The 14,428-nt window shown below is 34.0% G+C and overlaps 1 protein-coding gene and 1 long non-coding RNA gene across 2 annotated transcripts; one reads left to right on the top strand and one right to left on the bottom strand.

Moving 5' to 3' along the window:
* The first annotated feature begins 1,052 nt into the window (after positions 1–1,052).
* On the top strand, positions 1,053–3,304 carry LOC143046019 (histone H3.3A). The gene is made up of 3 exons (XM_076218961.1): positions 1,053–1,202; positions 1,887–2,177; positions 2,860–3,304. The coding sequence occupies exons 2-3, from the start codon at positions 1,896–1,898 to the stop codon at positions 2,986–2,988; spliced, it is 411 nt and encodes a 136-aa protein (XP_076075076.1). The 5' UTR covers positions 1,053–1,202; positions 1,887–1,895; the 3' UTR covers positions 2,989–3,304.
* An 8,955-nt stretch (positions 3,305–12,259) lies between these two features.
* On the bottom strand, positions 12,260–14,115 carry LOC143046016 (uncharacterized). Its single transcript, XR_012969057.1, has 2 exons — positions 13,936–14,115; positions 12,260–12,880 (listed from the first exon to the last, which is right to left on the bottom strand). It is a non-coding gene; the product is annotated as an uncharacterized LOC143046016 (long non-coding RNA).
* Positions 14,116–14,428: the final 313 nt, after the last annotated feature.

Below are 14,428 nucleotides of genomic sequence, written 5' to 3'. Positions count from 1 at the left end.
AGCCACCGTGGATTTATGTTTTCTGGTCTGTGCGTCCGTTCGTCCGTTTCGTCCGTTCGTCCATTCGTCCCGCTTCAGGTTAAATTTTGTGGTCGAGGTAGTTTTTGATGAAGTTGAAGTTCAATTAACTTGAAACTCAGTACACATGTTCCCTATATGATATGATCTTTCTAATTTTAATGCCCAATTATAGTTTTTACTTCATCTTCACTGTCCACTGAACATATGAAATGATAGTGCAGATGCGTCATCCGTGTACTGGGGACACATTCTTGTTCTATATATTATAATATATTTATATATATATATATAAGACTTTTATGCCTGCATGTGTTTTATGGCTTCTTTCTTCCACTTCGTTTCTTGTTTTTGCGCCCCTCCTTTTTCCATAATTCCGGTGGTCTGTTGTGAAGGCAAATGTTTTGTTGTAAATGTATCCTGTCATATACTCGAACATGTACGGATTTCTCATATCATTTATTGAATAAATTTTGACGTATCATATTAATAGATCAATCAAACTTCTTGGGCAAGATTTAAAATTGACATTTAAGTTGAGCATGAAAGCATTTAGCTAATAAACTGTTGCTCTTATAAATGATTTCTATTATACTTTGCGCAATATTTCAAAATAGAAATGATATAAGCCCATCAAAAAGGCCAAGGTACAAGTGGGTCTCATTGGGGTCTAAGCGTGACGGGATTGACGATTTTTAGTAAGCGTGACACGTGTTTCAAGTCAAATTATTGTGCCGTGAAAAAAGTTTTGCAACTTATATAAATCCTTAAAATGCGGTTTGATGACTAGGGAAGGGGGTGCTGGCTTAATTACGCCTCTTTTTTTTTAATTTCATAATTAATTTATAGGGGTGTGTATGTGTATGTGTATAATGTTGAGTGAAAAAAATCGGTTAATTCAATTTTTGTAAATAAAGTAACTGCTAAATCCTAAAGCGGATTGAAGTTGTACAAAATTGACCCAATGAAAATGTAAGCTTTTAATCCAATCAAAATGTAGAAAGTAATAAAATTTGACCAATGATATATTATATTTATTGACCAATGAATATCCTTCTCTAAAAACCGTCTTATCCAATGATATCAAAGTTCTCACAATGACGTTGTACTCAATATACTTCATTACGTATTCCCAATTTGTTTAGTTGAAAAAAATTGCGGCAAATTGCAAAACTACCTCGAAGGTAAGAGAAGTGTAAAACCTTTGACTGTTTTAACAAGTAGAATAAGAAATAAAGCAGTGGTCTAGCTATATATTTCTCTATTTATTTGAAGACATCTTCAAGAAAAAGCGTTATGAATGTAAAATGTGTTTCTGGGCGCCATTTTATTTGTTATTATTGTCTATTGGGTAAAGTTACCGGGTTGTCATTTGTTGTAACGAAATTTCAGATGAGTTCAGACTTGTAAATTATAACTTATGTTGACTATAATGTTAAGTCTGAAACACAAATACTAAGAACGTAAGCTTTGTAACTTAAATGAAATAAAACAATGAACCGCGTAGTTCTATTTTTAGAACTGGGATATCCCGCCATTGTTTGTTTACAACTGGAATGAACCAGTACATTGAATTCTTTTCTTTAGACTAAACAAATCATGATGACCATGCAACAATAGCTTCACATGATCAAAATGTTTCAAATAATGATGCAATATTTTGCGGGCTATTAATAAGTATTTTTGTAAGTACTTCGGAATCGGAGTAGCAGATAAATCTGCCTACTTTTGAGAAGATCTTTTACAAGGAAGCATCTTGATAGTTAAAGTAAATACTTGTAATTTTGTAATAAATAGTAAACATCACTCATCAGTATTAACTATCATGGCCATGAAATACATGTAATATAAAACATATTTAATTTCAGTTATAAGCAATGGCAAGAACAAAGCAGACAGCTAGAAAGTCTACAGGAGGAAAAGCTCCTAGGAAACAGTTGGCCACAAAGGCAGCAAGAAAAAGTGCTCCATCTACTGGTGGTGTAAAGAAACCTCATCGTTACAGACCAGGAACTGTTGCCTTGAGAGAAATCAGAAGATACCAAAAATCCACAGAATTGTTGATCAGGAAATTGCCATTTCAGCGATTAGTGAGAGAAATTGCTCAAGACTTTAAAACCGATTTGAGATTTCAAAGTGCAGCTATTGGAGCATTACAGGTATAACTTTAAATTATTAATACAACATAATTATTAAAAAAACATGTGGAAGGATTGCCAACGAAACAACTCTCCTATAGAGACCAATGACACAGAAATTAACCACTTTATGGGCTTTACCAATGAGCAAAACTGATACTGTGTGGCTGTTTAAAAGGTCCCTTAATGACAGACAAAACAATTCAAAGGAGAAAATTAAAATCCTTATTTATGTCTAAAAGTGAACCAAAAACATGCATGTGTCACATAACAAACCACAACCACTGATTTACAGGCTCTTTTGTCTATTCTTGACCAGGTCTACTTAACAAGTCATTAAACTAAGTATAATACTATTGGTGCATTGTGGGTAAAATTAATGGGCTTTTTGCATTGTGGGTAAAATTAATGGGCTTATCATTTGGTGAACCTTTTTGGATTGATAATGACACCATATTTATTAAATAGCTTCAAAATCTTTTGTAGTGAGTACACATTGCATTTTATTCATGTTTGTGACTTGTTGATGAAAATGATCTAAATGAGTTAACATATTTACATGTGTTAGTGGTAAGGTTGTAATTAATTCTCCGTATGTATTTGAAGGGAATATTTTGTATACAAGATTCAGGAAGATGTCATTTAAATTTGTAGCATGCTTAACATTTGGTCAAATAATAATGATATATATAAATTCTTTCAGGAAGCCAGTGAAGCATACCTTGTAGGTTTGTTTGAAGACACTAACTTGTGTGCCATTCATGCTAAAAGAGTAACCATTATGCCTAAAGACATTCAGCTGGCCAGAAGAATTCGAGGAGAGAGAGCATAAGCTTCATCTCAAACATATCATATGTTTTAACATTGTGACATTGGACATGTTTTTTAAAGTTATTTTTTACAATCATAGTTTTGAAGTAATATTTTAATAAGAAAATCATGATGCCTGTCTGTTGACACAGTGTGACATTTTAACTTTTATTTCTTCATTTCTGTATGTGTGCATTATTTAGTTGACTTTTTGGACAAACAATATAGACATTAAAGACATATTCTCACTCTTTCCATTCTAACTGTTCATGTACAAAGTTCCAAAAAGACATCTCTCATTCATGTTGTAATAAATTATGAATAAATGTAGTCTCTAATCTGTTTCTTATGTATTGAAAGACTGCAGTCCACAAACAGTTCAGTATTAACATAGTATGATGTGAATTCCAGGAAAGTTTATTTGAACTTGTGGTGTACTGTGTTTTATTGGAAATAGGTGAACATTAGTAAACAAATTGATTCACATTAAATTATGGACTTGTCTCCCCTTAAAAAAGTTGTGATGGTGAAACTTGTGCTTTCTGTTTCTGACTGGAGTATATGGGACCACTTTTGAATAGTTCACACGTTTTTCAGTTGAAAGCAAATTATTTATTATGGTCAATGGGCTTAAGTATGCAGTTGTATCTATTTAATATGGCAGTATTGTCAATTTTTTATTTTCACAAATAATATGGCCCTGCACCTTTAATCATTGTTAATTGATTTGAAATAAGAGGTGATATTGAAAAGTTGTAATGTTTGGAAGGATCAGATGATCTTGTTCCAAGTTTTGCAGTTTTATACTATCCTAGTTATCTTCTATCATTGCAATTATAAAAAGTACTCTCAAAATTACATACACATACACACCCCATCTGACAATGACAAAATACTAGATGAAAAAAAGTGCCAGTGAGAAAAAGATGAAACACTAGCTGAAATTACCCTGTGTAGTGAACTTTACCAGGACAATTTTTTCCCCCCCATTCTATAAAAAACACCATCAAAATGTAAACTCTGAATGGAAAGTAATGAAAACTATAGCTGACCTTTCATTTAGGACAAAGCTATGTTTTCCAGGACCAGTTTAAGTGAATGGATCTATGAAATTGAACCAGAAGGTGTAATACCACAAAAAGGACGATTGTGATTGAATTTGGGGGATATGTAGCATAATTATCTGAAGATATCAGGATATTGGTATTTGATCAATTCTTAACCAGAATTTGACACAGCTGCTTAGTTAGTATGAGCTCTGCTTAATAAAATAAACAGAACAATAATGTGTTGTCAGCTGCGTAGTTATACTATGAGCTCTGCTTAATAAAAAAAAACAATAATGTGTTGTCAGTTGCGTAGTTATACTATGAGCTCTGCTTAATAAAAAAAACAATAATGTGTTGTCAGCTGCGTAGTTATACTATGAGCTCTGCTTAATAAAAAAAACAATAATGTGTTGTCAGTTGCGTAGTTATACTATGAGCTCTGCTTAATAAAAAAAACAATAATGTGTTGTCAGTTGCGTAGTTATACTATGAGCTCTGCTTAATAAAAAAAACAATAATGTGTTGTCAGTTGCGTAGTTATACTATGAGCTCTGCTTAATAAAAAAAACAATAATGTGTTGTCAGCTGCGTAGTTATACTATGAGCTCTGCTTAATAAAAAAAACAATAATGTGTTGTCAGTTGCGTAGTTATACTATGAGCTCTGCTTAATAAAAAAAAACAACAATAATGTGTTGTCAGTTGCGTAGTTATACTATGAGCTCTGCTTAAAAAAAAAACAACAATGTGTTGTCAGTTGCGTAGTTATACTATGAGCTATGCTTAATAAAAAAAACACTATCGGTTTAATATAAAAGCATTAATCAAAAGAAGTCCAGGACTAGAAAGCTACCTGTGGCACACCTTTATGAATGTCAGCTCAACTAATTATAAGATCTATATATTCCAACTTTTTTGTTTTCTTTTGGATTAATATACATTTAAACCAGATACTGAATGAGAAGAACCATAAAGGAAAATTTTCTTGTAAAATTATGAAATAAGCAATCAAATTTTTGAATAGGCAAATTAAAACCGCTGCTATGTTTTGATTTTTATGCCCCACCTACGATAGTAGAGGGGCATTATGTTTTCTGGTCTGTGCGTCCGTCCGTCTGTCTGTCCGTTCGTCCGTCTGTCCCGCTCCAGGTTAAAGTTTTTGGTCAAGGTAGTTTTTGATGAAGTTGAAGTCCAATCGACTTCAAACTTGGTACACATGTTCCCTATGATATGATCTTTCTAATTTTAATGCCAAATTAGGGTTTTTATCCCAATTTCACGGTCCACTGAACATGGAAAATGATAGTGCGAGTGTGATTCGTGTACTGAGGACACATTCTTGTTATCAAGTGCCTCTCTCCAACTATTGACTATTGAGGTGTAAGAATATTAGGGTTTTCAAAATAAAGGATTGCCATGTATAATTTTTTATGTGCTGTTCCAAGTACAGTTATTTCATAGTGCATTTCTTTTAGACAATAACAAAAATCCCACCTGCGCTTTCTCGGTAATATTTTTACAGTGTGTTGTACTACTTTTCGGACAAATTATAGAAAACTTCATTGGTTTTAACTCAAAATATGGACAATTTTATGTAAAAGGGGTCTTAAAAATCTTTTGATAGCTTCTGACATTCTGATTTTTAACCCTTTTCAGCTGGACCAAATCACTAACTTTACTGTAGAATTCAAGAATAAAAAATTTTCACAGTGTTATTTTGTCTTCTTCTTACTATTTGAGGCATAAAACATGAAGAAATAAATCTGGGAGGGGTATAAAGAAACTAGAGGCTCTAAAGAGCCTGTGTCGCTCACCTTGGTCTTGTGCATATTAAACAATGGACACGGATAAATTCATGACATAATTGTGTTTTGGTGATAGTGATGTGTTTGTAGATCTTACTTTACTGAACATTCTTGTTGCTTCAATTATCTCTATCTATAATGTACTTGGCCCAGTAATTACAGTGGAAAATATTCTCTAAAAATTTACAACTAGAGGCTCTAAAGAGCCTGTGTCGCTCACCTTGGTCTATGTGAATATTAAACAATGGACACAGATGGATTCATGACAAAATTGTGTTTTGGTGATGGTGATGTGTTTATAGATCTTACTTTACTAAACATTCTTGCTGCTTACAATTATCTCTATCTATAACAGTACTTTCTGTGGAAAATGATATTGAAAATCTTCAAATTTTATGAAAATTGTTAAAAATTGACTATAAAGGGCAATAACTCCTTAGGGGGTCAATTGACTAAATTGTCATCCTGCCTTTTTTTTTGCAAAGTGTCTCATCCTGCCTTTTTTTTTTTACTCAAAACTCCTGTCCTGCCTATTTTTTTCAAATTTCATCCTAGCCCCCCCCCCCCCCCCCCCATAAAAATCAAATGGTAGCTCCCTAACAACCGATTATCTGATTCATCTGAAAATTCCAGGGCAGATAGATCGTGACCTGATCAACAATTTTACTTCCTGTCAGATTTGCTCTTAATGCTTTGGTTTTTGAGTTATAAGCCAAAAACTGCATTTTACCCCCATGTTCTATTTTTAGCCATGACGGCCATCTTGGTTTGTTGGCCGAGTTACCGGACACATTTTTTTAACTAAATACCCCAATGATTATTATGGCTAAGTTTGATTAAATTTGGCCCAGTAGTTTCAGAGGAGAAGATTTTTCTAAAAGATAACTAAGATTTACGAAAAATGGTTAAAAATTGACTATAAAGGGCAATAACTCCTAAAGTGGTCAACTGACCATTTTTGATCATGATGACTTATTTGTAGATCTTACTTTGCTAAACATTATTGCTGTTTACAGTTTATCTCTATCTATAATAATATTCAAGATAATAACCAAAAACAGCAAAATTTCCTTAAAATTACCATTTCAGGGGCAGCAACCCAACAACGAAATGTCCGATTCATCTGAAAATTCCAGGGCAGATAGATCTTGACCTGATGAACAATATTACCCCTGTCAGATTTGCCCTTAATGCTTTGGTTTTTGTGTTATAAGCCAAAAACTGCATTTTACCCCTATGTTCTATTTTTAGCCATGGCGGCCATCTTGGTTGGTTGGCCGGGTCACCGGACACATTTTTAAAACTAGATACCCCAATGATGATTGTGGCCAAGTTTGGATTAATTTGGCCCAGTAGTTTCAGAGGAGAAGATTTTTGTAAAAGTTAACGCAGGACGACGACGGACGACGACGGACGCCGGACGCCAAGTGATGAGAAAAGCTCACTTGGCCTTTCGGCCAGGTGAGCTAAAAAGGAGTAGGTCCGGTAAGGACCGATTTTGGCCTCAAATTTCAGGTTCATCTGACGAAAGATTTTGACCACTTTTTAAACACTCAAGTGTCTATTTTATTTGAATTAATTAGTTTATGTGAAAGATTTTAACAGATTTAGTCATTAAAAACGATCCGATTCAAGCTCAAATATGAAAAATCTACCTAATATGCCAAAAAATGTCACTTTTCAGATGGTTTTTGGTAAAAATGAAAGTGGCCGCATCCGTGTTCATCCTCAACCTTTATATATGTTATGTATTATCATAAAATACAACTTACATTTCAATATTAAGGATGAACACGAATGCGGCCACTTTCGTTTTACACGAAAACCGTCTAAAATTTAACTAAAATGCTAGAATTATGAAGATTTCAGGAATTTAGCATGACTTAATGGTGCTAGTCCCGGATATACGTGCATTGTATTGTCAAAAACAGCCCATATTTATGTAGCAGAAGCATTCTACTGTCCAATAAATAACTAAAGGTTTACATTTTAACAATTTTGTAAATTAAACTGCTATATTTTGTGGCCAAAAAGGGGTCTTACTGAACCTACACCTTTATGAAAAATGTTAAAAATTAACTATAAAGGGCAATAACTCCTTAAGGGGTCAATTGACTATTTTGGTCATGTAAACTTATTTGTAGATCTTATTTTGCTGAACGTTATTGCTGTATACAGTTTATCTCTATCTATAATAATATTCAAGATAATAACAAACTAGAGGCTCTAAAGAGCCTGTGTCGCTCACCTTGGTCTATGTGACTATTAAACAAAAGAAGCAGATGGATTCATGACAAAATTGTATTTTGGTGATGTTGGTGTGTTTGTACATCTTACTTTACTGAACATCCTTGCTGCTTACAATTATCTCTATCTATAATGAACTTGGCCCAGTAGTTTCAGTGGAAAATGTTAGTAAAAATTTACAAATTTTATAAAAATTGTTGAAAATTGACTATAAAGGACAATAACTCCTTAGGGGGTCAATTGACCATTTCGGTCATGTTGACTTATTTGTAAATCTTACTTTGCTGAACATTATTGCTGTTTACAGTTTATCTCTATCTATAATAATATTCAAGACAATAACCAAAAACAGCAAAATTTCCTTAAAATTACCAATTCAGGGGCAGCAACCCAACAACGGGTTGTCCGATTCATCTGAAAATTTCGGGGCAGATAGATCTTGACCTGATAAACAATTTAACCCCATGTCAGATTAGCTCTAAACGCTTTGGTTTTTGAGTTATAAGCCAAAAACTGCATTTTACCCCTATGTTCTATTTTTAGCCATGGCGGCCATCTTGGTTGGATGGCTGGGTCATCGAACACATTTTTTAAACTAGATACCCCAAAGATGATTGTAGATAAGTTTGGATTAATTTGGCCCAGTAGTTTCAGAGGAGAAGATTTTTGTAAAAGATTACTAAGATTTACGAAAAATGGTTAAAAATTGACTATAAAGGGCAATAACTCCTAAAGGGGTCAACTGACCATTTCGGTCATGTTGACTTATTTGTAAATCTTACTTTGCTGAACATAATGGCTTTTTACAGTTTATCTCTATCTATAATAATATACAAGATAATAACCAAAAACAGCAAAATTTCCTTAAAATTACTAATTCAGGGGCAGCAACCCAACAACAGGTTGTCAGATTCATCTGAAAATTTCAGGGTAGATAGATCTTCACCTAATAAACAATTTTACCAAATGTCAGATTTGCTCTAAATGCTTTGGTTTTTAAGTTATAAGCAAAAAACTGCATTTTACCCTTATGTTCTATTTTTAGCCGTGGCGGCCATCTTGGTTGGTTGGCCGGGTCACCGGACACATTTTTTAAACTAGATACCCCAAAGATAATTGTGCCCAAGTTTGGATAAATTTGGCCCAGTAGTTTCAGAGGAGAAGATTTTTGTAAAAGATTACTAAGATTTACGAAAAATGGTTAAAAATTGACTATAAAGGGCAATAACTCCTATATGGGTCAACTGACCATTTCGGTCATGTTGACTTATTTGTAAATCTTACTTTGCTGAACATTATTGCTGTTTACAGTTTATCTCTATCTATAATAATATTCAAGATAATAACCATATAACGGCAAAATTTCCTTAAAATTGCCAATTCAGGGGCAGCAACCCAACAGCGGGTTGTCCGATTCGTCTGAAAATTTCAGGGCAGATAGATCTTGACTTAATAAACAATTTAACCCCATGTCAGATTTGCTCTAAATGCTTCGGTTTCAGAGTTATAAGCCAAAAACTGCATTTGACCCCTATGTTCTATTTTTAGCCATGGCGGCCATCTTGGTTGGTTGGCCGGGTAACCGAACACATTTTTTAAACTAGATACCCCAATGATTATTGTGACCAAGTTTGGTTAAATTTGGCCCAGTAGTTTCAGAGGAGAAGATTTTTGTAAAAGTTAACGACGACGGACGACGGACGACGGACGACGCCGGACGACGGACGACGCCGGACGACGGACGACGGACGCCAAGTGATGAGATAAGCTCACTTGGCCCTTCGGGCCAGGTGAGCTAAAAAACGGCAAAATTTCCTTAAAATTACCAATTCAGGACAGTAACCTAAATACGGGTTGTCCGATCCATGTGAAAACATCAGGGCAGATAGATCTTGACCTGATAAACAATTAAACCCTGTCAGATTTTCTCTTAATGCTTCGGTTTTTGAATTATAAGCCAAAAACTGCATTTTACCCCTATGTTCTATTATTAGCCGTGGCAGCCATTTTGGTTGATTGGCCAGGTCACGCCACACATTTTTAAACAAGTTACCCCAATGATGATTGTGGTCAAGTTTAGTTTAATTTGGCCCAGTAGTTTCAGAGAAGAAGATTTTTGTAAAAGATTACTAAGATTTACGAAAAAATGGTTAAAAATTGACTATAAAGGGCAATAACTCCTTCAGGGGTCAACTGACCATTTTGGTCATGCTGACTTTAAATATTTGTAAATCTTACTTTGCTGAACATTATTGCTGTTTACAGTTTATCTCTATCTATAATAATACAGTGTATTCAAGATAATAACCAAAAACAGCAAAATATCCTTAAAATTACCAATTCAGGGGCAGCAACCCAACAACAGGTTGTTCGATTCATCTGAAAATTTCAGGACAGATAAATCTTGACCTGATAAACACTTTTACCGCATGTCAGATTTGCTCTAAATGCTTTGGTGTTTGAGTTATAAGCCAAAAACTGCATTTTACCCCTATGTTCTAATTTTAGCCATGGCGGCCATCTTGGTTGGTCGGCCGGGTCACGCCACATATTTTTTAAAATAGATATCCCAAAGATGATTGTGGCCAAGTTTGGATTAATTTGGCCCAGTAGTTTCAGAGGAGAAGATTTTTGTAAAAGATTACTAAGATTTACGAAAAATGGTTAAAAAATGACTATAAAGGTCAATAACTCTTAAAGGGGTCAACTGGCCATTTTGGTCATGTTGACGTATTTGTAAATCTTACTTTGCTGAACATTATTGCTGTTTACAGTTTATCTCTATCTATAATAATATTCAAGATAATAGCCAAAAACAGCAAAAATTCCCTAAAATTACCAGTTCAGGGGCAGCAACTCAATAACGGGTTGTCGGATTCATCTGAAAATTTGAGGGCAGATAGATCTTAACCTGATAAACAATTTTACCACACGTCAGATTTGCTCTAAATGCTTTGGTTTTTGAGTTATAAGCCAAAAACTGCATTTTACCCCTATGTTCTATTTTTAGCCATGGCGGCCATCTTGGTTGGTTGGCCGGGTCACCGGACACATTTTTAAAACTAGATACCCCAATGATGATTGTGGCCAAGTTTGGATTAATTTGGCCCAGTAGTTTCAGAGGAGAAGATTTTTGTAAAAGTTAACGACGACGACGGATGACGGACGCCAAGTGATGGGAAAAGCTCACTTGGCCCTTCGGGCCAGGTGAGCTAAAAATTGGCAAGTTACACACTGTCCACACTTGGGACTATATTTGTGGACAACGAAATAACTGTGTACTCGGACCTGCTGGACAAGAATTCACCAATGCTGCAATGCTGTTTTCCATCTTAGTGTACACACAACGAACTAAACAACAGTCCTTTAAATTGTTAAACAGTGAATTGCATACAAAAGATTCTGCATGTAATATCGGCCACTTAACAGTCAAGTTTCATAACACATAAGCAAAACAAGAATGTCTACAGAACATGGATTCCCAACTCGCACTATCATTTTCTATGTTCAGTAGACATAAAAACTCTAAATAAGCATTAAAATTAGAAAGATCATATCATAGGGAACATGTGTACTAAGTTTCAAAACTAAAACCTGAAGCGGGACAGACAGACAGACAAACCAAAGGAAACACAGACAAAAAAACATAATGCCCCGCAACTATTGTAGGTGGGGCATAATTACTTCTAACCCTATAATATCAGATCAACAATAAATAATTGTCACAACATTTTAGGATGAGAGAAACTTGGTGACCAACAGGGAATGGGTTTTGTTCATTGTTGAAGGCAACACAGTGACCTATAGTTGTTTACATCTTTTTCATTTTCAGTGGCCTTCTGGCTTCCTTTACCAACAAAAACTGACCACCATGAAATAGCAAATTACCGGTAGTGTTGAAAGTGGTGTAAAACAACAATCAATCTTTGTCATTTGGTGCCAGGTATAGAGTTGTCTCATTGGCTATTTATACAACACATCTTATTTTTTTTATAAACTGTTCAACACCAATGAACAAACAGAAGTCCTTACTCCTTAGAATTATTCCCAAATCAAATTGTTCTCATAGTTGAATTTCATGCAACATTGTAATGTAGGTAAACTTTTATTCAAATTTGAAGGGAATTAAAGAAGAAATAAAGGCCCTTTGCTATGGCAGGTATAATTAAAAATACAAAATGTCAACTACTTCATTTTCTTCTAAACATTTATGTTTTACATAAAAATTACAGTGCAACTACAGTACTATTATAACCAATTAATGCATTTATCATGTTCATGCAGAAATAACCAAAAATACATTTAATAGTACTACAAAATGGTAAAGAAAAAGATTTGTAAGAAAGTCATTTAATATACATGTATCATATTTTCATGCCATTGACACAATTCATTGGCTTTCAAATCTTTTATTTTGTTTGGCTTTCCTTTCCCTCACAAGTTGTGTTAATCTTTTCTCGTAATCATCTGTTGGGAGATTGTTATAGATACGTAATCTTATATAATTCCGTAAATGAATCTCTTCCTGATACTCTTCATTTCCTGGATCAATTTGTTCATAGATTATCTTTCTAAAATTAGATTCAACATTTGAAAGGTCTTCTTTGAGATAATAGAAATAAATAATGTATGCAGCACAGCTCAACAAAACACTTAATGGTTGATAAACAGGGGTCCAAATCAGGTAATTTACTGTTTCCAATACACTACTCTGTGTTGATGCATTTCTTTTGCAGAATTTTACTGGATCAAACTTCTGTCTTCGTAAAACTTGATTAGCTGAACTGTGAATAGCACTTCCTCTGCAAATAACTCTGAAAAAGAATTATTTAATCTTAATTCATGTCTGAGTTAGGAGATAGATAGATATAAGAAGATGTGGTAATGAGACAACTCTCCATCCAAGTCATAATTTATAAAAGTAAACCATTAGAACTCTGAAGCTATTTTTGAAAACCAATAGGAGTTGTAGATGACTGTAAATATTGACAAGGACTTGAGAATTTAAGACACTTAAATATTGACATCATACAATTATCACTTTTTCTTTGTCGCATCAACCAGTTTTCCTGTGATGTCAAAATTTTACAAAACCTACCTGATGTCCAGTAATGATGGACAAATGGTGAAGATATATTTAATATCCATATTGTGTACAATGGGAGATAACTCTCATTGTATCTAATTGATAATGCATTGTACAAGATTGGTTCCCCTTGTATCTTCATTAGGATTTTAATCATAACATGTGGTTTTAAGCAAGAGAGCATGTTCTAGCCACATTGTGTTATGAAATTGATTTTTTTTTGTGTTTTTTTTTAATTACTTTTAATATTACCCACATTCATTGTAGCTGCGGAACCGTAGCTCAGTGACTGCTCTTAATGTCCTTATGTTCATGATGTTAATGTTTGACTATTTGCGGACTGAATGTAAAGACCTAAGAGCTACGGTTCCGCAGCTACCCACATTGGGGTTCAGGTGCTTCATATTGACACTTAGTTCATTGTAGCTTATTGATACCATGCTTGGTATAACTGTATATGATTGCATTATTATAATAAAGTTGTTAAAATCAAGGATTTGTATAGTAATTGTACTATACAAATCATTGTTAAAATTATAAATTATGTATAGAAATACTCAAATAGCTACATGTATAATTTATATATGGGTGGATAAGCTTACATATTGTGGTTGGGCTTGATCCCTAGCACTCAATAATTGTGAAACCATTAATTGTTAGTCTCTAGTGTAAATATAAGGTGCTTAGTATGCATAATGACGATAATTTATGACCTTGTTTGTTGTACATGTGACATTTGATGTTGCCACCGGCGGATATTACACAAATAGTATCATAATTTACCTTGGAATGAGCTGTAAACACTTGAAGGGTTTGATGCTAGATACCCTACTGGAAAAAGACATAGTGCGGCTGAATTGTTGTCAGATTTAAGTATAAATTTTGTCAACACGCATTACGAAACTAGAATTTGGGCTCTTGATGAACGGGGAGAGAAACATTCGAATTGGGATAACTTCAGCTATCGGTAACCTTTCGACCCTTTTTACCATTCGACCCATTAGCGAAAATTGTAAAATTATGTAGTGTAATCCTGTTGACATATTAAAGGGTAAAGACTTTGTAAGTCTCAGCTATCCAATGGAAACTATAAAACGAAGGATGGAAAAAGAGCCAGTTACATAAAAAACTAGAGGCTCTCAAGAGCCTGTACGTGTCGCTCACCTGTATATACTGATGCTTTGGAAATCATGTGAAATACAATTAAAATCATAATTAATACTATTAGCTAAAAGATATTATTAGATACTATAATGGTATTTAATATTAACCAAAA

Source organism: Mytilus galloprovincialis, chromosome 9, assembly GCF_965363235.1.
Source record: "Mytilus galloprovincialis chromosome 9, xbMytGall1.hap1.1, whole genome shotgun sequence".
Classification (NCBI taxonomy): Eukaryota; Metazoa; Mollusca; class Bivalvia; order Mytilida; family Mytilidae; genus Mytilus; species Mytilus galloprovincialis.
This window is presented reverse-complemented; position numbering and strand designations above follow the sequence as displayed.

Bases quoted from the DNA above. Each gene is read 5' to 3' on its own strand.
- LOC143046019 (XM_076218961.1), top strand. From the start codon at position 1,896: ATGGCAAGAACAAAGCAGACAGCTAGAAAGTCTACAGGAGGAAAAGCT. The intron at 2,178-2,859 runs GTATAACTTTAA...AAATTCTTTCAG, and splicing joins CAGCTATTGGAGCATTACAG to GAAGCCAGTGAAGCATACCT.